Source organism: Chanos chanos, chromosome 14 (assembly GCF_902362185.1).
Source record: "Chanos chanos chromosome 14, fChaCha1.1, whole genome shotgun sequence".
NCBI lineage: Eukaryota > Metazoa > Chordata > Actinopteri > Gonorynchiformes > Chanidae > Chanos > Chanos chanos.
In genome coordinates this window covers 13,051,320-13,075,117 of record NC_044508.1, presented here as the reverse complement: position 1 = coordinate 13,075,117, position 23,798 = coordinate 13,051,320, and the positions used below count along the sequence as shown (strand labels likewise).

Here is a 23,798-nt window from a genome sequence, read left to right as displayed (position 1 = left end):
TTGGCATCAGAATATTAACATTTTCAAAGACAAAAGTTGTCAACTTCAAGGCACCTTGATCTACCACATAATAACAACTTGTTTTATTATACAAAAACAATCAACAGATCTTACAAATATGGCAGTTCACTGTTTACATTAGGTGAAATGATGTAACCGTTACCATATCACCCTTCAAAGTGCGCAAATGTCACCAGAGGAATACAAGTCAAAGCATTCCTGTTTATTCAGCCATTCATTTAATTCTTCCAAGTGGGTCAGTGGCCGTTCTGTGGTCTGACATCTTTGCTCAGGTACTTTCTAACAGTTCTGCTGTTGTCTTCCTTCATTTCCAGAATGTGCGCATTCAGTTGCTGCATCAGATCCTGTGTGCGGAGTGTCTCCTCCTCCAGGAAACGGGATGCGACCGAACCAATGGGGGAGTCTGTACAACGCTCCTACAGAAATGAAGGAGAAAAGACAGAGAAAGAGGGAGAGAGAGAGAGAGAGCGAGAAGTGAAGTGAAGAACATTTTGAGAGCAGCTCAAATTTGACACATTGCGGTATGTTTCTATTCTTCTGCTTTCCATTTTTTCTCCTTTCTTGCTCTACATAAATACAAACTAGACTAACCAATGGCAAGAAGTCATCAGCGGAGTCTGACATCAGGGCTTCCTGCCCATTGGCTACTGCAGTGAAAGTGGCAGCAATTCTGTGTGCTTTTCGTGCAGAGGAAGAGGAGGATGAAGATCCAGAAGATGCAGAAGGGGCGGGGGAGACTGCTCCTCTGCCTCGCAGTGACTGACCATTGGAGTGTTGTGGAGAGGAGGTGGAGAGGGCTTCTAACTGTTTGAGGAGTCTCTGTATTTCCTCCTCATAGCGTGAGGAGCTCTCCTGCATCCTCGCTTCCATAGCGAGAAGCTCCTCCTTGTGTTTTTGCTGTGTCTCCTTGTCTGACCTATCACAACATGAGCAGGAGGAGCAGACACAAGGTAAAATGCCGATCAAGTTAGCCCTTAAACATGTTCAGCAATGGAACCCAGATCTGGGTAGGGAAACATCACAACAGATAGTTAACTCTGAATGTTGTCAAACTGATGTAGTTTGCAGCACTACATCAACTCTCCATGCTTCTGCAGTTCTCAAGTACTTGGTTCATCAGATGTGTGTGAATGTGTGCGTAGGGTGTGTGTGTGTACCTGTTGTCTGCGCTGCTTGGCTGGCCATTCTTACTCTGGCTTTGCTGGAGTGCTCTTTCGTATTTGTGTTGCCAAGTTTGGGCAGACTCCTCCATGCGTGCGCGCATCTCAGCTAGTTCCTGCCTCAGTTGCTGATTCTCCTTCTCCAGGCTGCTCAGGGACGACACATAGCTGTCTCTCAGACTCACCAATGAAGCGTCACCTCTCTGGGAGAGACATCATACAGAACGAGAGCAAAAACCTGCAGTTAATTACTGAAAGATGCTGCGTAAAGCTGCATAAAAATTCAGTTGCAGACCCACTATAACCACTAAACACACAATTATTAAAATGTATTTCACAGCAGAGTTGTGGACCTTGGGCGATCTGGCCTCTACTCTCTCCAGCAGATCATTCAGGTGCTGATTCTCAATCTTCAAGGTTTCTAACTGAACTTGAGTTACCTGCACAGACAGTCAACAGTGTTTCACAATTCTGATTCATTAACATTCACTGTTCATTAACTAGTTCTGATAACACGGTACTTCAGGTCTGATGGCTGTTATTCTGACCTTGAGTTCAGCCGCCCGCCGTTCCGCTCGATCCACTTCTGCACGTAACTGCCTCTCGACGCTGGAGGTGGAGCCAGTGAGCGTGGCAATTGTGATGTCACGCTGATGAAGTTCATTGGTCAGTTGGGACACCTCCTTTTTCATGCCCTCCACCTCACCACAATGCATTTTCTCTACTTGCTGAAGCTCATCACGTAACTTCACAGGGACACACAATCAGATAATTGTTTGTAATTACTTGCACTATCAATTAAAATCGGAAAAATACGCAAGCACAGGGAAGACCCAAAGTCCCAAAGGCTAAACTCGCGCCACAGTAAAGCTTCGCGGTTTTTACCCGTTTAATTTCAGAAAGACAGCGGCTATGTTCCTCTTTCATCTCCTTCCAGTCCTTCTCTTGTCTGGACATCTCCTCTTTCTGTGCGAGCATACTCTCCAGCCTGTGGATCAAATAAAAAAATAATGGGCTTTAATGTACTTTCTAACCCTTGTAAGTATAAGTCTAGAAACGAAAGAGAAAATAAGAATATTGTATTTCTAATGAGACAGCATCTATTTTACTATCTTACTGAATAAAACCCCTGAGAATAATGTAAGGTAAGGTATGAAATGACTGATGTAACACTGCCACCTTGTGTGAGGAAATAAAACTCCATGTTATGTACAAAACAGGAGATAACTAAGAAAGCCCTGCACATATACACAAATCTGCATACAAAACAAATAACGTTCATAACACAGCAAAAATGTACAAACATAAACAAGGTGTCATCTCCCTGTTGAAGACCGATCATTGATAAGTAGCTAACCTGTCTCTCAGATGGGCTACCTCAGCCTTCAGGTGCTTTTCACTGGTCTGAGAACTGTGGAGCTTGTCTGTGGTCTTTTCCAGCTGCTGTCTGAGTGAAGCCTGACCCAAGGCAGGGTCTGCACCCCGAAGAGACAGGCACTCCTCCAAAGATCTGCACCACACACACACAGGGAAAAAAGATGTAAGTACTTACATGGAGCAACACCTAAGTGGAGCTGAACTCATTTTGACTTGCACAAATTGAACATCTGGTGAGAACATGCGCTGCTGGCAGCAAACAGTATAAACAAGCTATTAAGTAGGTGATGGAAACCAATCAAAAATGAGACTAATATCTGTGGGTATGACAGTGCAGTATGTCAGTGAAAAGTGGGAATGAGTGTATGGGGAGATGACCCACCGGATGGTCTGCTCTTTTGCCTGCAAGGCCTGAGTGAGTCGGGCCACCTCTGCACGTAGCTGCTGCTGCTGCTGACCAGAACTGCGCACAAACTGATCCTGAGCATCCAGAGTGGCCCTCAGCTCCTCCTTCTCCTCCGTCAGAACCTGAAGAGAAAAAAGGACAACCCACTGTCTAACTCTACTGCACAAACAGCAACAACTACCACTTCAGTCACAAGCTCCAGTGACTGTCAATCAAATGAAGTTTAGTACCAGTCAGCTTAATCACTCATCGTAGCAACCTGTCCCAATACGCATAATCCGTCCTACTATGGCAGTGATAAAACAACTACAGCAGTGCAGGGATACTTGAAACTAAAATACTACATTTGCTGTCTCTTAACCAGCTACCGTTCTACAGTAATATCCTCTCTGGATCTCTCTCTACCTGTCCTGATGCTCTGAGGAGCATGCTGCTGACCTGTCGCTCTCTGTGAGAGTCTCCCAGTTCCTCCTGCAACAGACGCAACCTCTCAATTTCCAGCTCCTGCATATGCAGGGAGTCCTGCGCCCGTTCCAGCTGCGCCCGCAGTCGCTGAACTTCTGCCTGTTCCTGCAGCCTCCCAGCAGTCTGAGACTACATTCATAATATGTGCTTTAGAGAACAGGATTACTTCACATGTAAGTGAATAATGATACTGTAACAAGGCACCATTCTCATCCGCCATCTTCACATGACATCACACAATAACAAAATGACAGCTGTGAGTGACAGCTCAAATGACTTTAGAGGAATGTCATTCGTTTGAGTACATCCTCAGCTTCTTCAATTCCACTCTGTATTTCTTAGTTTGAAAATTCATCATTAATGTCCCTTTTATGCCGTGTAAAGTTGGTTTGTGCAATAGGAGAAGCCAGTGGGCACATGCTACATAAACAGTATTACCAGTTTAGTTTGGTGACAAACGTGTTCAGTACTGCAAATTCAGCCGTTTGTAAACTGATGGTGTCGTTGACGTTTAAGTGTGTGTTAACCTGTATGAGAGTGAACTGTTCTGCCAGGCTCTTCCTCTGAGCCTCCAGAGAAGCCACTTGTCTCTGGTACTGCTGCCTCTGCTGCTCCCACTCAGCTGAACGCTGACGAAACTCCTTATACAAACATACAGAGCTCAGTCACAGATGTGTAGTGACAGTCAACAACCAGGTGATGGCACTAAATAATCAACAGCTTCCCTGATGCTGCTATGAAACTGAAATTAAACAGTTTTGACGCACTACAGTGAAAAAAAAACCCAACAAATTGAGCAACAATGTTGACAGCAATTGTGGCTGCAGTCAAATCTACATGAGTATAGTACCTCCAGTTTGTTGTTAAGGCGGGTCACCTCACTCTTGTCCTCCTCTCGGCTTCTCCCTCCCTCTCGTGCCTCCTTCAGTTGCTTGCGCTGTAGTTTCTCATAGCTGCGTTTTAATTTGGATAGCTGTACATGGAGGAACAGAGATAGAGACCTTCATTTCACCACACTGAAACCTGGACTGGAAACCTGGAATACTAAAAATGTGACCATTGCTACACATGCCTCATCCCGAACATGCTGTAATTGTTCCTCATATTTAAGAACCAGTTCCTGCCTCCCAGCTTGCACTTCTTCCAGCTGTTTTCCAAGTACCCTAATCTGATTAAGTGAAAAAACAGGGAGGTTAGATTTGTTGAATACTCCATTTCAAAAGGAAAAAGATCACTTACACAAATGAGAAATCTGGCTCTGTAGGTCAATGGAATGCACCCTATCGACAGATCTTACAATTTCTACCTCTAGCTCTGTGCTTCCAAACCCAGCATTTCATAAGCTGCTGTTCAGTTTCTGTGGTGAAAGAAGCACAATGGAAAGCATATGACAGCTCCCACTGTCTCCTCCTGCGGAGAAAACGTCCAGGAGTAGCAGAGGGGGTTTTGGTGAACTTACAGATTGTGACTGTATCATGAAACTAATTGATCAGTTCAGTCGGTTAACTCGTCACTCACCGTTCTGTCAATTCAATGGCGCAGATCAATTTTTTTTAAAAACTGGCTTTCTGAATACAGACCTGGGATGCCAGCAGCTTTAACATACTTTAACAGCTTATATGACTGGGTAAGCATGGGCTTGGGGTGCGTTCCATTTGAACTGGGAAGTCAGAATTTCCGAGTTCCCAGTCGGAAATTTCAGCTGGAACGCTTCCTGAAGTCGGATTTCCAACTCAGAAAGTCGGAGGAGCCTCACCAACCCTGACCTAAAAATCCAAGATGTTTGCTCCCAGTAGTGAAATAGTGAGAGCTGTAGTCGTTTACTGTTTATTAGTCGCACTTCTGTCTTAGTTGTGTCTTATTAAAACAGTACACACAGCAATGTCCAACTTCTATCTGTGGATATATTGCTACGGTGTTTGTATGCACAAAATACCACGTAATGTGTTGTTATCAGCTGGTTTCGCTAACAATGGCTAACCTGGCTAAAACTGTTTTCTGACTTGTACTGGAATGCCGTAAATTTGGGTGTGACATCAGTCCCAGTCACGACTTCTGAGGTAAATGGAACGCAGCACTAAAGCTTGTATTGTGTGTGGAATTTGTGCCATAACAATATGGGATTCCGACTAAACGTGAACAAACTCAGACATGCAGCAACAGATCATTAGAGTCAAACAAGTCACGCCCATTCCTTTTAAATTTCTACTCCACTTTCATCAGATTGCAATATCAATTTGCTTGAAATGAGCGCATGTATGGGAACTCTGCAGCAGAACTATGGTAGTGACATCAATAAAGCTTACGCAGTGTTTACAAGGAAGCAGCCTATTTCCTTGTCATATATAAATTCTTTCTGTACAAATCAACTTCTGAACATCCTTATTACCAGGACTTCAAACACTTTTGCAACAGAAGAGCAATCCAATCACATGAGCAATACCATCCAAAAACACATTCAGCATTCACCAGAGTAAATTAGTTGACGTCACACTGTTACATTGAACCAGCCTGATTACCGTTCTTGCACAAAAAAATGAATGTAAGCAAATGCGGGACTGTTATTAAAATACAGAGTTAAGAGAAGCATACTAAACTACCTGTTCCTCGTTTTAAGAGGACACACGGCAGGGCATGCTGGTGAGAGCTTTGCCTACCAAGCCCCATGCCAGTTCACCTGCAGTAAACCCTCGTCCACTACCATGTGCAGCATACGGAAACCAGTCTCCTGTAGGCCCAGGAGGGACACCACTGCGTGCCTGACCATGAGTGTCTGACAGGGGGATGAGGGAACATTATATTGGGATCAGCTGGACCAGTGTTGGACATTTCTGAGCCACACTGATATTCACTGATATTACTGAGTCATAGGCAAAACTAATACCATGTTTAATGAGATTAGTTGGCAAGAGGAAAGTCAACCTAGCTTTGAGTGGAAATGAATTTCAGTTCATTTCTTAAAGTGAAAGAGTTGGGGGGGGGGGGGAAAGCACCAACCACTAATCCTGCTTGAAAAGTATATTATAACATGAGGAGTATCTGGGAAAGCACCTCAGAGTTCTTCTTGTCTAACAGGTCCCTGGCTGACTGGAGTTCTTCTTGTGCGTTATGAAGCCGCAGCTCCAAGGCTTGGACCTCCGCTTCCCATTCGCTGCGTTTGTGGTTCACCATGATGTCAATCTGTTTCATCAGCTCCTGGAGCTCTGGCTCACAGGATGTCAGAACCGAACTGAGAAGACAGACAGTCAAAGAGCTTCTGTTATTAAAGCACAATGTTGCTGGCCATTATCAAATTTGCTTCTGGCTACAGTAATTAGCTGGTTAGCTCTAACCTCACGTCATGGTCCTGAAGTGTGCCCAAAAAGTTCTCCATTTTCAAACTGTGATCTTCAAATCACATCCAGTCACCACACAATAACGGTGCCTTGTCTATAATTGGTAACCTATCGATCATAGTACAAAGAGATGCTACAGAAATGGTGATACACTGAATGAGGACAATACCTTTCTCCAGAGAGTTGATACATTTCGTCATTTCTGATTATTGTTACTGCAACGAAGCAAACATTTTGCACAGCACAACATTCAGTTAACAATTATTCTGAATAAAATTTGTCAGGGTTCACCGTCAGTCCTTTGCTCAAATATTGAAGCGAAGTACACTAAACAGCTGTGTTCAACAACTGACAGATTTTTAAAATGCTCCGTGGATTTAACATTACAGGCAGAGTACTATGACACTTTACAAGCTAGAGGTGGTTGGTTACGTTTACTAATTGCTTCCAACTACGGAGAAACGACCACTTGTTGCTGTGTCGTTCCTGATACTTGAAGTGCTCTTTTGAATGGCTTCGGTAGTTAAGTGTGTTTAGCTTTATTGCTGTTACTATGGTTAAGGTGTACTGCAAGTGTTGCAGGGCTGAGAACAAATAAAAGTAATACCTACGTAACGTTAGCTCAATTTAACTTGGTTAAACAAAATCAGTTCATGTCTAACTTCAGCTGCGAAGCTAGCGAATTGGTTGTTATAACAAAACTGACATCATCGCCAAATTCGCACAATACGCGATGTACACATGTTTTATGCGTTACTTTGTGACAAGAACGAAACGGACTTACAATCATATCCAAAAGCAGCTTGTTATCTGTGTTGTTTGCTATGTCGTTGGGCGCAAAACATTTCGTTTGAGCGCAAAGCAGTATGGGTAACAGATCTCCGCTTAGCCACTTCATGTGGGTACAGACAGTAGTGAAAGCGCAGACAAACAATGTAGCTCTCGTGACTTGAAAAAATAGTGTAGTAGTTGTGGAGGTAGTTTTTGTCTTAAGAAGAAATGTGCAGGTGGATCACGCAGCTAAAAGAACAGTATGTCGGAAAAATTATGCATCGAGGCAGCACGTTAATTTTTATACTATTATTGTATTTGAATACCAAGCTAGCCACTGAGCTTCATTCTACGTGTGTACTGATATGTGCACAGACGTGACTATATAATGCAAAATATTAGCAAATAAATTGAAACTAGCGTAAATACTATGATTGTGGTGTATTTCTAGAATAGAATATGTGCAAGCATAATTACCTATCATGATTAATGCTACCATGAACTTCAGTTATATGTTAACTTGCTATTTACGAGACTTTCCTCAGAGGTTTGTAACTAACCGACAGACTCTGCTAAAATGATTGCTTTTGCCAAGTAGAGAGGTTTACGTCTGATCTTACCTAAAAAAATGCAGGGTACTCATGGTGTTCACACCCAAGTGTCAGGGCGTAGCATATTATAGCTACATGGCAGATACAAAGGGTTTGAGAGTGTCATAATGCCAGCACATGTTGGTTATTAAACAGTTTGTAAATATTCCGGAATGCTAACCTTCACGAGTTTTCAGAGATTATGGCTATATTGGTCTAGAAGGGGAGAATATATTACGGAATTCAAGCACTAGGTTGCCGTGGTTATATTACAAAGTGGACCCAAAATTTCCACGTGGCTCGTTGGTCTAGGGGTATGATTCTCGCTTCGGGTGCGAGAGGTCCCGGGTTCAAATCCCGGACGAGCCCGCCTTTTCGGGTCCTGATCTCTCAAATTCAGTAATTGTCTGTGTACCATATAAGAAACAATATGTTAGTGACAAATCGTCGAATCAATGTGTAAAAACGCACAGTATTTGTACAGCCAATACCAGGACGTGTATCTCGTTTTCGTGTGAACATGACCTGAGCAGTGCAATTGTTCGAACTGAGAATAAACCGCTGTACGTCAGTATTAAGTGTTGCAGCCTATTATCATTATTTACAGTAGAAACAATTTCATGAACATCATGTAAAATATGTACCATCATAGTTATATTTGTAATATGTGGTATCTTGTTGCGTGGCTCGTTGGTCTAGGGGTATGATTCTCGCTTTGGGTGCGAGAGGTCCCGGGTTCAAATCCCGGACGAGCCCTTCTTTTGCGGTACGAATTTTGAATGATAATAATGGGGATTTATTGAGCATATGCAGTCAGTTTTAAAACTTCGAATAAATACAATAGTTATGAGAAAATCAACCAGTTTCAATGCAGTAACATATTTTGACAGTTGGGTGGCACCACAATGAGACTTGCATGTACTGGTCTTTTGTGTTCAGTAGAAATAAACAATGCCCAGGCGCACGACCAATATGTTAATGTCACCCCACAGTTCCTCTCTTTCCACCGGGGTGTCCATGATTGTATGTTTGTTTTGATAAGTGCCAACCAATGGAAATACCTGCATCTACCCCTATGTATTATAAGAGCTCTGTTTAAGCCAGACACAAACTCACTGAATTATCATCTGTGCAGGGCATGGCCCCCAAGCTTTTTTGCTTGTGTTGATCTCTGATCTCAGTTTATGTTCATGTTTCTTGTGCTGCAATAGACTGATGTCCTTGTTCACTTCATGGGCAAGACATCTTAATTTGTATAGAAAAAATGTGAAAACAACACTGTCGGACATAAAAGTATTCAAGTTATTTTATTATTATTATTATTATCTTTTTTTTTTTTTTGCATTTTATATTCATGTTGTATCATTAGGCTATGTGTTCTTCTGTCTTGCACTATTTGTAATGCCTTGCTGTGACTGAACATTACCATCAAAGATAATAAGGTCTTCAGTTGTGTCTTACTCAGCTATAACTCAACTTGGCTTCCAATTTCTACTTTGGCATTGCTGAAAAAAAAATCACCTTGACTTGTGTAATACTCTAAGTTTCGGGTGCATTTTAGAATACATCACAGCTTGACAAAAGATATTGTAGTGTTAGCCACTGACATTCTGAGAAATAGCTCACAGCTCAAAGTATGAGCTGATTCACAGACACAGTTTCCATAAATATTGCCACCCGCAGACTGACACACTAATTCGTTTTTTAATCTATTTCTTGTGAAATGTATGCAATGTGTTGTGAGACTGAGGTCACAGAGCCCATCCCCACCCACACAGCCCTAGCACCTGCCCTCTGCCAACCACTGGCGAATAGGGAAAGGCCTCAGGGGACAGGGCAGGCAAGACCTCCCCTTGACGTATGCAGATAGTCTGTGTAACCCAACCCCATGGCCAATCCACTGCTTCCTGAGGCAGGGAAAATCCTGCCACCCCCACAATACTATGAGAGCTTTAAAAAGAACAACACTCATTTAGACAAACACACACACACACACAGCCTTCCTTAGAAATTCAGTAGAGAACTCTTCTTGTGGACAAAGAAGAAAACAATTGACTCTCAGGCAACTGGAAGAAGAGCACTCTTAACCATTTCTGTAAGTTTGTTTGCTGATTTTATAAGACTGATGTGTTTTGATCTCTTGATATCTGAATGGATAAGTTGATGTGTGTTCCCATAGTCAAAATTTGTGAAATGTCCTCAATGAGGCTTTTACTTTGTTTTGATTAAAAAAAAGTATCGAAAAAAAGTATATTAAGATAATATTAAGATAATAATAATAAGTTGTTTTTCTTCTTATGTATTTTTAAAATCCTCCATGATTATTTACTTTAGTTTTAGAGTTATATGGGATTAGATTATAGAGGAGACAATTCATTTACATAAAACTGGCATGGAGTGAATACAAACATAAGAGAATTTAAGTTGTAAGTGAAGCATTTTAACACTTCTTCAAAAGGATTCATATGCAACTGAAATAACGTGACTTGCTTAAAATGCAAATGAGGTGTAAATCCTCTCAATTCATACATGATTGTATTTTCTGCACCAGTTGTCATTGTAGGTTAGAGGTTACGATGTAAGAGGTCATATCATATAAATTATTCCAGCTGAACAGATGGCCTATAGTGTTTGAGCGTAATATGGTATTATAGTCTCAAACCTACAATAGAGACAGATGCTAGCTGCGCTGTCTGCTTCTCAATTCAAAGTTTCATTTTTCTCTCATTCTCTTTTGACTGTAGAAATAAATATACATGTTAAGAATCTGAATTGATAGTAGGGATCAAATTTGCATTAAATAAATGCAATGGTTACATCTTCTGTTAAGCTTTAAACTTGCTTAATGTGACTGTGATGTATTAAATTAGTAGCACAATAAACAGAAAAGAGTGATGAGTGAAGAAATTTAGCATTAGAAGTAATGTTGAACTGAACACCATCAGAATATATCTGGTTACATCCCAGTAATACTAAGACATCGGTCCTTTATCCAAATCCACAGAGACTGGAACAAATAGGAGGACAGCGTTGGACAGTGCTCACCTGCAACGACCTCAGCTCTAGATCCTCTCCGCAGCCCTTCTCATTCAGTCGTCGCTGTCTCCTCCGAGCCGCACTCTTCCATCAGTGCACCCGTGCCGTACCCCAAAACACCAGACTTACGTCACCATGGTTCTGAGTGAAGATCTTGAATGCACTGTGTGTTACGCGCCATACTCCAGGAGCGAACGCATCCCACGGGTTCTTTTCTGCAGACATACCTTCTGTGCTCCATGTCTGGAGGCCATGGCCCTGGAGGTCAGCAGTTATAAAACCGTACGCTGCCCGCTGTGCCGGCAGATGACCTGCCTGAACCGTGGAGTAGCTATACAGGAGGGACTGTGGGTCAACAGTCAAGTATGGGACAATATCCCAGAGACCGAGGAGAAGGATGAGATAGAGGAGGAGAGAACAAGTGCTAGAACACAGATACGGCGACCAAAACTGACATTATGGTAAGAATATGTGTAATACGTCTATGTACGAAACGCGATTTTCCTCAAGAGTGCTTTATAATTTATCTTACATTTGCAAACATCAACCAACCTTAACTTTCATTAGTTATGGGTGAGAGAGTTAGGTTTTCATCTCATTGTAGACATTTTGGGCTATAAAGCAGTGACTGTGTTTAGATTCTCACTTCTCTGTCTCATTCTTTCTCTCTTTAGTTCTACCTCAAAGAATAACAGACCTAAACTCCGACTCCCATCCTTTCTGAGGAAACTGACATCGACAAGACACCCACAAGAGAGGATAGTGCCTGGCTGCAATGTGTGAGTATCCTCTTTAGCATCCAGCACTGTAAACCAGAGCAAATCAGCTTGTAACACATATTCCTTATGTGTACGTGTCGCAAAGACGTTGTTCCATCAGAATATGGAGCAATATGGTGCTTTTTTTAAAGATTTTGTAACAGACAATGCAGCAGGGCATGAGAGTACATGCAGTAGTTGAACTGGTTTGAGGTCTTGTTTGTCAGACCTGAAACTGGGCATTATACTGATGTTCCCAAACAAGCAATTAAACAGCACAATCATCTTCTTTATTAGTTTCACAGTGACATTTCACAGCAACTTCTTACTTTGCATAGAATTCTATTATGGTTACCTTTTTACTCTAGTATTACAATTCAAGTGAGAATGCTGCATGTGCCTGACCTACTCATTTTAAAATACCGTATGCCTCTTCCATGGCCCCCTGTAAGCAATGATTAAATGAACTTCTTTTTCCCTTCTAACGCAGAGAGATGAGGTCATGGCGTCGGCTCTCAGTTGAAGAGACTTTTTGACGTGGGAATGACTGCATAAGACCAATCTCCCCAGCAACAGCCCTCCAAACCGACCTAACGAGCTGCCTCTGTTTGTTTTCCCATTGTCACTAAAAGCTCCCTGCCGCGTGCCAGGCGGCGAAGATTACTGATGGAAAAGGAGCAGCGGAAAGCACCGGAAGACGCGTCTAAAACAAACAGTCCATGTGGCACTCAGACTGCTTTTCGCGGTTGATTAGCTACGAGGTTGCCGGGATGGACAATGCCGATTTATCCATGGGGAACCTCCCATTAGTTATTCCAACTCGTAATCCATCACAGCTGCTGGACTGGGATTTAGTTCAGCTGTCCTGAGAGAGAGAGAGACAAAGAGAGAGAGAGCAAGAGAGAGAGAGAGAGAGTCCCAGATACAATATAGCGTAGTCTGCCCTTAAAACAGATGGCCATCTGTGAATGATCTCTTCCTCATTGTAATCATGCCCTGTTTAATCCAAATGGACTTTAATTTATTGTCTGCTTTTGTATTTTCAGCTATGTCATTTATAGATTATTACAATTAAAAAAGATTTCTATGAAACACGTCTGCCTTGTCATTTTTGTGTTGTCCGTCTAGAGGGGGGTTGGCTGGTTTAATATTATCTTAGTCTTATTGTTCTGTCTTTTGGTTGAATGACAATGCATTTTAATGCAGTGGATGATTCGTTAACGGCGTCTCCAACGAACCTAATCATCTGTGATGTTTCCCTCAGGACAGAATTTATCCCAAGTCTCTGTCTGCACGTCTGGACTAGCCTTCAAACGAGTCCTTTTAATACCCTCGAAATTAAAAAGCGTGAAATTCTCAGTTTGACCTCCAAACTCCTCGCCCTGTTTCCTTAAATGATTAAAGCCTAATTTACATCGCAGGTCCATAATCCGCAGACCTTCTAAATAGGTTCAAGTGCCGTGTCATCTTTGTGTAGTCCTATAATGCGTGGCCTATGTTTCTGAAAATTCATGAAGTCCACGTTGACATTTGTCCCTTTTTACACTACTCCAGAATTTCATGTTAGTTTCAAAAGCTGACTGTTTTGTCTGTGAGAGAACACCATCCCCGCATCTGGTGTCATTTTTGCTTTAGTCATAGAATACACTATGAAGAACGGAGCCAGCAACAGTGTAATAAAAATAGACTACCCCTTGCTGAGAGCACAGAGTGTCGATCACAAGTTTACAAATCAAAGGATTATGGATTCTCCCAAAATAATACCAAACTCAGGCCTATCTTTTTCTAGAGTTAAAACATATCTGAGAAAATACTTAACTTTTTTAACGTAACCAAAATGATTCAATTGTATTAGAGGCCCTTGGATGTGGTTTGGAAGGACAGAGCAACATATGAAGGGCTGACTAAAAGGTTCGACTCCCTTTTTATCCACAATTACAAATAAAAAGCCTGCAAGAGACTGCTAATGCACGCTAATTCGAAGCATGTGATATCAAGGCCAAGCTTCTCAGCACGGTTGCCTCGTCATAATCAATTTGGTGGGTGTGTGATAGACTGATAACAAACCCAACAAAGACTCATTCAGCCATGAAAGTGGATTTTAACCTCTATTCATCAAACATCTGTCATATCTGAAATATGGAGTTGATATAAGGGAGGAGGGAGTGCTCAACCCCACTGCTGACTTATTTTCACAAACCACGAATCCACATAACCACTCTCCCTTACCCACACACTTCACAGAAAACACTTTACAGACTTATTGCGTAGTTTAGCGCATAGGTCCTGTCAAACATGCGGCAATTCTTTTTGAAACGTGACTCCACAGACTCTGTCTAAACTTCTCAGCGTGAGAATATATCACAGTGTCTCTCGCAGAACAAGATGCCTTAAAGAGCACCATGCATCCTAGAAACATCTTCAACCAAATCACGACGGCTTTCAGTGAGGCCTTTAGTTACCAGTTAATTGGTCGAGAGAGGACGGCGGAGGAGAGATGTCTATTATGGGATTTCTGGAAGAGAAGAAGGGATATTTCGCGGTCTAGCTGAATTTCCAGTGAATTCCTTATATCTGGGAGGGAATTTCTGTGGAAGGGCCTTTTAGGTCCTAAAGGATTTTGCCGCCCCCCCCCCCGTTTCTTTGGCCATTTGACTTGGTTTTTAGTGATGGATCTACAAAGAACTAAGAAAGTATAATACGTCGCAGACAGTGGGCTACTCCTCCTGGCAACTGCAGTCTTTTTTTTTTTTTTTTTTTTTTAAAGCATTGGTTCAGTTACTTCCGGGAGGTATGATACTATTCCAACATCTGGCAAAACCAAGAGTGGAGCAAATAGCAAATTTTGCTAGTTTTGTGTGCCATATTTCACCTTGAATTCATCTTTTGCTCCATTTTCTGTACTCCCTTGTGCATATAAAAACTTAAATCCAGATCAGACTGGGTATTGGTTTGGTCTAGTTCCAGTTTCTCAAGCTCCATCACCTCTTACATTGTAGTGAAAGAGGATTTAGTAATTCAATTCAGGGAACATTTACTCTGTAGAGAACTTTTTTTCCCTGATATGGACTGGAATATGCAGTGGCAAGTCAAAATATCATTATGTTCTTTTCAGTGAGAGATTAAGATTAAATCTCTGCTCACACACAGTGTGAGCAGTGAATTTGACCTCTGCATTCAACCCATCCTTACACACTAGTAGTGAGCACACAGAACCACAAGGTGCAGGAGCAGTGGGCAGCACACCTGCACCTGGGGGGCAGTTGGGGGGTTAAGAGCCTTGCCCGGGGGCACTTCAACAGTGGATGTTTTTCTTCCGATCTTGGGAATCGAAACAGTGACCTTTCAGTCACAAGCCTGCTTCTCTAACCCTTAGGCCACAGGCTGCCCAAAAACAGCACATGTGGCCAACAGTATAGCCTCTTGAGTGTCATGCTCGTATTAAGCCGTCAGCAATGTTTATTTCAGGAATGGTGTCCTTTATTTGAGAAATAAGGAAAGTTATTATTAGCACAGAGTAATGATGACCAAATAAGATGCAATCAGCTCATACCTTATTTACCTTAGGTCAGCTACCCATACATAATACAAACCCGCCCTACCCCCCCCTCCCCCCAACTCCAACCCAAGGTGCACTTTGTTGTTGTGCTTCAGGTGAGACAAGGACAGAGGTAGGGGTGGAAAAGCATTTAGTATCTAAATGATGGTTAACGCACCACCAACAAATAGTACTGTACTCATATCTGTTGCAATGTAACACAACAACCTCTTTGGAGCAAAAGATTAAACAGCAAAACACTGGTGATTGGTGGGAGAGATTCAGACTCTTCATGGATCACACCTGTTGGAGGATCACAACATTTTTATCATATGTAACTGACATGAATTCAAACAAAAATAAAAGAGTTTTGTATTGGGCCTTTTTTAATCATTTGAACGTGAGGAATAAAGAATGAGCTGTCACACTGCTCAAGATTCAAAACACCAAAACATATAGGTCAAGCCAATATAGATGAGTCACGTTATAAGCAAAACACATGCTAGGTGTGTCTGAGAAAAATGTGAAGGCTCAGTTTCGAGTCATGTTGAACCTGCCAGTCTGGAAAACGAAGCTCGGTCAACAACATTGATAGGCAACGTGGAGACATGTTCATGGCCCTGACTGACAATATTACCTCCCTGAGAATGTAAATTAGTACATTCAGAATTCCCCCTGTCACGGTGCACTAGGACGACAGAGGCTGCATTTCAGGTGTAATAGGAGTAAAGAAGAAAGGCATGTGATAAGCTGAGAGTAAACAGCTCGATATGCTAGATATGACCTTTTTTTTTTTCCATGTAAGTAGGGCTGTTAAGAATAGAACAGCCTCTTGATTATGCATAATAGCCAAATAACAAAATCATTTATCAGTAGTAGAGAGCGAGCTCTCTCTGTACTTCAGAGGAAATGTCTGCATAAATAGTTAGCAAACAGGAATTCAGAAATGATTCCTGTTTCTCTGTGGTTTGGCACTGGTCATAGGGTGCTGATTAATGCAAAGCATATATTTAGAGAGAAAGGCATACAATAGAGAATTAATTATTACTGGTTTATTTCACTCCCCACTTATGTTCCTTGGAATTGATTGGGTGGGTCACACTGCAATCTGGTGGCCCAGATTTGTGGTAAGTATTCCTCCACCCGGAGGTTCATATGGTATGACAGCTTTTATGCTAGGCCTACATGAATAGACCTAATTCAGCTAATTAAGGTGCAGAGGAGCTTTTGAACATTAAATTTAGGTGCTTTAGAGCAGAAATTGGGATTACATCTTGAATCAGTGTGGCCTTTCAAGGTTACAACCCTTTAAGTTAATGTTTAAGGTGTATAGGCGCTACTCAACATATTTAAACGTGTTTTGTTTAAATGCACACATTTCAGTGGAGGCGACCATAAAAAAAAAAGAAAGAAAGAAAGAAAGAAAGAAAGAAACGCGAAGAACATAACACAAAGACATTTTCTCTTTTGGTAATAAGACATTTTATTGATTTGTATAGAGTTGGACAGTCATGCTAGATCTCTGTACAGTGTGAATGGAGAGCTAGCCCTGCACCAATCAAATCTACTTTTCAGAGCCACAATGTTGTTCAGAGGTCGGTGTAACGTTGTTCCCGCTTCACAACATCTGATGTTTTAATCATCCATGCTCGTCGGAAAGGGTTGTAATCACACTTTCAACAGGTGGACACAAGCCTAATCCAAGGAAACCTTTACAGTGTATTCAACATTTTGACACGAGGGCAAAAACACTTGTATGTGGCTTTCAAGGAAGGTAAAATGCTTCATCTAAGACAGAGCAGTCCAACACATTAGGTTTAAAAGAAAAACAAAATCAACAAAACAAATTAAAAAAAAAAAATCAAACATATTTGTAAACAAATGCCATCAGGTGCAAAATTCAGAAGGTCGTTTGTTCAACCAATCAAAATCAAAGGTCATCAGGTGCAAAATCAAAAGGTCACTTCATCAACCAGTAAACACCTCTCTACCCTGCATCCCCTACAACAGCATCTGTTAGCAAGCTGCTATATGAACAGCAGTGAATGCCTCAGAGTTAGAAGAGAAGAAACTATGGAACAAGAGGGGACAAATGGTTTTCTAAAGTGACATTAAAAACCAATAATAAATTAAAAAAAAAAAAAAACAGATGCCATCTTTGCTGTATGAGGGTTTTGTCATCAAGGCGTATGTGGGTATGACACATACTTTCTGTGTCTTTTTCCAGTACGCTTTCTCGGACCTTGCACTCCTTTATTTTTTTCCATAGATTTTCCCGCATTGCACACCTTTCTCACCCCCCCTCCCCTCCCCCCACGCATTACTTCACCTTTTTAACTTTCCATGTATTCATCCAAGGTCTGACTCAAAGGCAAGATTGCTACACGAAACACTGAATGTATCAACAGTGAAAGAGTCAACACACCGATAAACAAACAGACATTATGCCCCTAGTAGCTGATCTGAGATCAGTAAATGTTTTCTTATAATGGTTAAGACAGGAAAAGAGTTTGGGAAAGATGGTTTTTAGCTCTGTTGACTGGAGCAGAAAGGAACTGGAGCCAAGCTGCCTTTGGTCAGTGCACTATGAACTTTACAGGTTGTCTGGCAGTGGCAACGTTGCCAACACAGCAAATGTATTTTACATGAGTAGCTGACTGGTCTCCATGTGCCCATTAAACACGCATTTAAGATGCTAATGCTATCCTTAGCTATACATGAAAGTGGTATTTGGCTCATTCAAGAAAGGTTGAAACTCAATTCTAGCATCTTCATAAGATTAATCTTCACTTGTGACCAGAGACATGGAAAGCATCTCACAAATGGTTCATTTTTACAGTGAAAGTTCAAGATATTCCGACAGGTATGCACACTACAGTCAAAGTCTACAGTGAAGTCAAGTACTCTAGATTTGACATTAATTTGAAACATTTACATACTGTATTCTTTTTTTTTTTGTTCTTTAAAAAGTGCATCAAGGATTCACATGAAATACATTTTCGAACAAGTGTACTAAGCACTGGCAAACAGTAACACCAGTGACTTAAAGTAAACTGCCTTTCCAAACAGGACCAGTTATTGGTGTATCACTATACATGACAAACCATAAAAATGCTAAAACATTGCATAAGGCTATTTCTCAACCAGCTTTATATAGTCAACAAAGTCAATTAATGTCATTTTTGGGGAAACTCTCAACAGAGTTTTTTCTTTTCTTTTTTTTTTTCTTTTTCTTCTGATATTGGAGCTGTTTGAAACAACAATATATATTTACAAGGATACTTCACATTTAACTTAAAAAGTCTACATGTGCAAACGAATCATGTCTTTGTATTTTGTGTTTGTTTGAAAAGAAATTTAAAAGACTCCAGACCACTCTGAAGTACGCTCTGGTCTTCAGTAGTTTAACCTATTTTAGAATGCTAAACTATCTAACATTTGAGTGACAAGCAAAAGTGCACACCCTTTTACAGGTTTGAGAGAATAGACTGGGAATCTGTATACCAATGGATGAAAACAAAGAGTGATTCTTTTCACCTGATTGATGAAGTCTATAAATCCGGGGGGTGGGGGGGGGGGGGGGGTTGGCAGATTCAGAACAACGTGTGACTAAAAGAGACTATGAAGCACAATACGCTAAAGCCAAAAACCAAAACAAAACAAAAAAATAAACACCCTAGGTACATAGTAGCTAGGGGAAAGGGCATTCTTCAAATTTCCAAGAAATAAGCCACTATTTGGAGTGATTTCATTGGAGCTGAACATTTTCCTGCCTTCCGTGTAAGGTTCCATTGCTCACTCTGTGAAATCTCTGCTCTCTAATTCTTCTGTATTGTCCTAATCTAATACCCAGGAGGCCCTGGGGCAGTTTGACAAGCACATTTTTATATGAGACAGCATGGCACCTGTCCTTTAAAGGTGGCTTTGTCATCGGAGCATATTTAAATAGAATTACACGTAGCTAAGGGAAAAAAAACAAACAGTTAAACAACAACAGGTCAAATCTTGTTTGGCAGGAAAAGTGGGAGAAAAAAATGGTTTCAGTGTTAGTGCATGATATCAGGAGTGATTAAGCATTTACTTTTCAAACTTGTGCACATCAGCAGACAGGGTCTAGGGTAGGATAAAAACTGCTTGCATGCATGCTTAGACATTCAGTCAGGTACAGAATATTGTTCAATTTGCCTTCAAAGCCACTGGACAGTCCTGATCAGCTCAGACACAAGTTTGTGAAATTGGATGTGCATCTTTTTTTTTTTTTTAGTGCTTTTTCCTTAAGTATACAAAAATACAAAATCAAAGGTAAAAACCAAACCAAACTGAAACAAAACAAAACAAAGCAAAACTACCGTTCTATTTTTTTCTTCTTCAAAAAAGTATAGACATGTTTGGAGTTTGTCAACTTTTTGTTAATTTTTTTCTCTTTCTTTTTCAATTTTTAAGACTTTTTGGCAATTACATTAATAAAGTATACTATTGTACAACAGAAAGTGATGTAACACTAGTTCCAAACAATGACCAATAGTCAAATGTGAGGGCCAAATATCCAGTCTGAAAACTCAACTGGAAGCTAACCAATAGGAAGCAACACAATAAGCATGTGGTGTAAATGGAGCTGCCAATCAGGATTTGGCTATTAACAGGAGCATCCCCCCTCAGTGGTTGGAGGCTCCTGGGGTTTGTCCAGCTTGATGTCAATCACTGAAGAATGTTGTCAAGGAAAAACAAACAGACAGCAACAAGAATTGCAATTACATTCATAAATTAGTAAATCACTGTATGATTTCTTAAAAGTAGACTCTTCATAAACTCATGTGATATTTTGCAGACTAGCAGTGTACAGAGATGTCATTATCTGTATCTGTATCTTTTCAAGCAACAAAATTATGTCTCTGTATTCGGATAGTAGACCGGAAGTGGGCGTGGTTTACACCAGAAGTCACGTTTAACCGGGCAAATGATGTATTTTCTAACCTAATATTCATTGGCAATGCAATTTTTGTGCCTTCAAAGCATCATTTCATCTCTCTATCTTTTTTTTTTTTTTAGCTAAACTGAGTTTTATGAATTGTCTGACCCCCCCCCCCCCCCCCTCTTTTTTTTTCTTTTTTTTCTTTTTTTTAGCTGGGGGACATTGAACAATCTGAAACTGAAAAGATGTTTTATAAATCAAAAGATGTCTGTCTTGCATTGGAAATAGAAACTATTTACAGTAAAAATATATAGAAAACATATCATTTATTTAAAGAGAATAATCTTACATTCCAGTGATGCTGCGTTCGCGATTCTTGATGTGTTAACGTTACTGCAGTTCACTGGGGAAACGTGAATTACTGTTTTACAGCAGTAATTTGTGCTGACTCGATGGGGGCGACAACAGAATATAGCAATTGCTTTTCAGTAATGTGTAGTAATGAAATGGCTTTTGACTCATGGCCGGATCAAGAGGTGGGCAAGGCGCAAGGCCCACGGAAATGTCCGATCTTTGTTCTGGCCAGACACATGTGCACATCTGTCACGGTATGCTTCCATGGCAGTGCATTTCCCTTCGCTCCGCTCTCATTAAGGTTGTATGGGGCGAAATTCGCTCTGATTGGGTGAAATCGGAGCGAATCCAGGGAAGCAAGCAGTTCGACACGGCGAATCCCCAACTTTATGCAAATGAGAACCTCATGAGAACCAATCAGAGGCAGGAGTAACAAAAAAAGTCTAAAGGCTACATGTAGCATGCAAACATGTATATGATTAAAAGATATATGGGCAACCATTTGTATCTACATCAACACAGGTTGTTTTTTACATGTTACGTGAACTTAGTTGGGGCCAGTGCAGTAGAAAAAACTCTCTCAATGGCTCTGGTTGGGTCAAATAGACCACTGTAGACCCTCAGTTAAGCACTCAAACTTTTGAGCTGTTTTCACGACTACACTCCTAGAGCGAAAAGTGGTAGGGTGAAATCGGCAAGGTCTTTCGCTGTGTGGAAGCCTAGCGTAAAAATAGTTATGCCCATTTGGAATCCTGTAGGCAATTCACTTTTTATGCCCCCCTATTGTCAATATCATTGGCTAGCTCAACAATTGCAAACTGTTCCGATTTATGATTGGTTGGCTGGACACTACTCACAGTTCTACGGAGCATGGCTCTTGCTTGAAATCTAAATCAGAGCGACATTGTTCTCATATATATAATTTACAATTGAAATATTAAAAAAAATCATTATGCATTTCTTTTTGACAGTTATAACTTACATTTCTGTCAAGTATAGGCCGCTGGTAGCCTATAGGCTATACTCTGCATTTTTTGTTATGCTGTAAAAAGAAAATTATGCATTAGTGAATAAAACTATGATTGCCCCCCCCCCTCTCTCACACACACACACACACACACACACACACAGTTGGGGGGAATCTAGAACCAGGCCTGCGTTTTTTTTTTTTTAATGGAGGAAATTAACACAAACAGCTAGAAACTACAGGTTGTGGAGGTAAACCAGCTGCCACACCAGGCTTTTGTCTCTCCAGCTCCCGCATCTGACTCGGTGGAGGAGACAGAATATAGCAGTCACTTTTCCATGATGTGAAATGCTAGTTAGTGAAATCAAAACCCTGTTGCAAACAGAATGGGCATTTTTATCTTGTGGCCATCACCAATGATGTGAATCGATCTGAAGAAACATAAGGGCTGACGCACAGAGATGTCAATCATGTTTTTCCCGAATAATAACGAGCAACTTCGGGTAGAAAAAATATCTGTTTCTATTGCATTCTTCGTGTTTTCCCAAATAACGTGTTCTGATTCGGGTACACCCCTACTGCAAACCAAGCAAACATTTAAAGATTGCCATTTCTGATTATATAAAGCACATCTCATCAATCACCTCATCATTGTCTCCATTACAATTCAAAGATTTAAGTGCTGTTCCAAAAGTTTCAAACAATGAATTAAAAAAAAAAAAAAGAATGACTAGTGCTTGCAAGTGAGACTGAGCTGCCAGAACCAGTATGTCCAGTCATTCACCATCACCGACTGAAATCCTGAAAGCAAATCTCTGACCTTGTATGCCAGTTGGCCTGACCACTTTCCCGTCTGTCTGCCTCTTCTCCTGCCGGGAAAACTTTCCCTCTACTGCTCTCTCTCATGTTCTGCTCGTCTCCTTGTTTGATTGAACTATACCTGAAATGCTCAGCTAACCCGTCTCATCCTTGCATCTCCAGTGCAAATGTCTTAGGTTGGATCTGGTTTCTCCTAGATTCATCTTTCTCCTTGCTTCCTCAAACAGGCTAACCATCCTAACTTTACAATCTAGCATACCCTTCACACCATTCTGAGAGGGAAGGGGTGTTCGGCTGCTCCCGGTGTTTCTCTCTGTGATGGCTAAAAGGAGTTTTACCCTGCAAATGTGTCCTTGGAGTTGTTGCAGTGGCATTTTAGGTCCTGTGTTCTGTAAAACTGTTTTGTGACAATGTCTAACGTAAAATGTATTACATAAATATTTTCCATGTTCTGTTTTTGTGACAACACAGGGTGTGCAGTGGTTATAGCAATTTTAACACTGACACTTAAAGGTTAGAAAGAGTACATGCAGGTCTGTGTGTCAGGTCTAACACTGACTTCAACTTCACTTTCCAGTACCCGCATCTGGACTCCCGTCTATGTCATCGTGCTGATCGCTGAGAGACCTATGGAAAAATCAGTGATGTCATGTATTGATGTCATGTTTTTTCTAATTGTAAAACATCAGAGCTTATCATCAAGCTGGAATTAGTTTAAGAGGACTAGAAGAATTGTTAAAAGACCCAGAGATCATTAAAGTGATTGACTTTGATAAGATATTCAAAAAACAAAACAAAACAAAAACAAACAAACAACAAAACAAAACAAAAACCCAGTCACCTATGTGTGAAGAATGAACCACTTGTGTCATCTGTAAGAACCCTGATATGGTATCCAGTATGGGTTTGATATGTACTGAGCTGGCATTTAAAATTAAAATAAGATACACTGCACCCTCTAGTGGTAATGAGAAGAACTGCAGCATCTCTCCATGTACAGTATTTCATCTTTGTGAGTGTCAGTTATTATCCAGAGGGAAAAGCCTCATTGAAATGCATGTTAAGCACTGATCCTTGTGAGGAATAAAAGCATTCACAAGCACGTAATGCTGCCAAGGTCATAAAAGTCCTGGGATATTATGCACAAGGTGTGTGTACACATGCATCTGCATTAACAAATAAGAGACTGGGGTTTTGAGTGTCACCTTAAGGACTGGTCAGTATGACAGCAGCACCTGTAATCCCAGCTGACCTGTCAAACTGAGAAACTATCTCCACTCTGCTAAACA

General features: G+C 41.0%; 3 protein-coding genes and 2 non-coding genes across 6 annotated transcripts in view; 3 read left to right on the top strand and 2 right to left on the bottom strand.

Annotated features, from left to right (window-relative positions):
* Positions 1 to 257: 257 nt before the first annotated feature.
* cep63 (centrosomal protein 63) lies at positions 258 to 6,837 on the bottom strand. The gene is given in 15 exon segments (XM_030791653.1): positions 258 to 437; positions 613 to 906; positions 1,130 to 1,155; positions 1,207 to 1,384; positions 1,535 to 1,621; positions 1,730 to 1,927; positions 2,067 to 2,169; positions 2,539 to 2,691; positions 2,941 to 3,086; positions 3,370 to 3,552; positions 3,939 to 4,070; positions 4,280 to 4,402; positions 4,502 to 4,597; positions 6,481 to 6,658; positions 6,738 to 6,837. Coding segments are annotated over 15 exon segments (2,142 nt in total). The 5' UTR covers positions 6,803 to 6,837.
* Positions 6,838 to 8,422: 1,585 nt separating this feature from the next.
* On the top strand, positions 8,423 to 8,494 carry trnap-cgg (transfer RNA proline (anticodon CGG)). The gene has a single exon. It is a non-coding gene; the product is annotated as a tRNA-Pro (tRNA).
* A 315-nt stretch (positions 8,495 to 8,809) lies between these two features.
* On the top strand, positions 8,810 to 8,881 carry trnap-ugg (transfer RNA proline (anticodon UGG)). The gene has a single exon. It is a non-coding gene; the product is annotated as a tRNA-Pro (tRNA).
* Positions 8,882 to 11,296: 2,415 nt separating this feature from the next.
* Positions 11,297 to 12,455, top strand: LOC115827239 (RING finger protein 208). Its single transcript, XM_030791050.1, has 3 exons — positions 11,297 to 11,622; positions 11,836 to 11,940; positions 12,410 to 12,455. The coding sequence occupies exons 1-3, from the start codon at positions 11,297 to 11,299 to the stop codon at positions 12,453 to 12,455; spliced, it is 477 nt and encodes a 158-aa protein (XP_030646910.1).
* A 7,638-nt stretch (positions 12,456 to 20,093) lies between these two features.
* Positions 20,094 to 23,798, bottom strand: part of rab6ba (RAB6B, member RAS oncogene family a) — a 56,844-nt gene continuing 53,139 nt past the window's right edge. For both annotated transcript variants that reach the window (XM_030791514.1, XM_030791513.1), the window contains one exon: positions 20,094 to 20,158. In XM_030791514.1, the coding sequence (XP_030647374.1) occupies positions 20,094 to 20,158 (65 nt within the window). The remainder of the gene's footprint in view (positions 20,159 to 23,798) is intronic.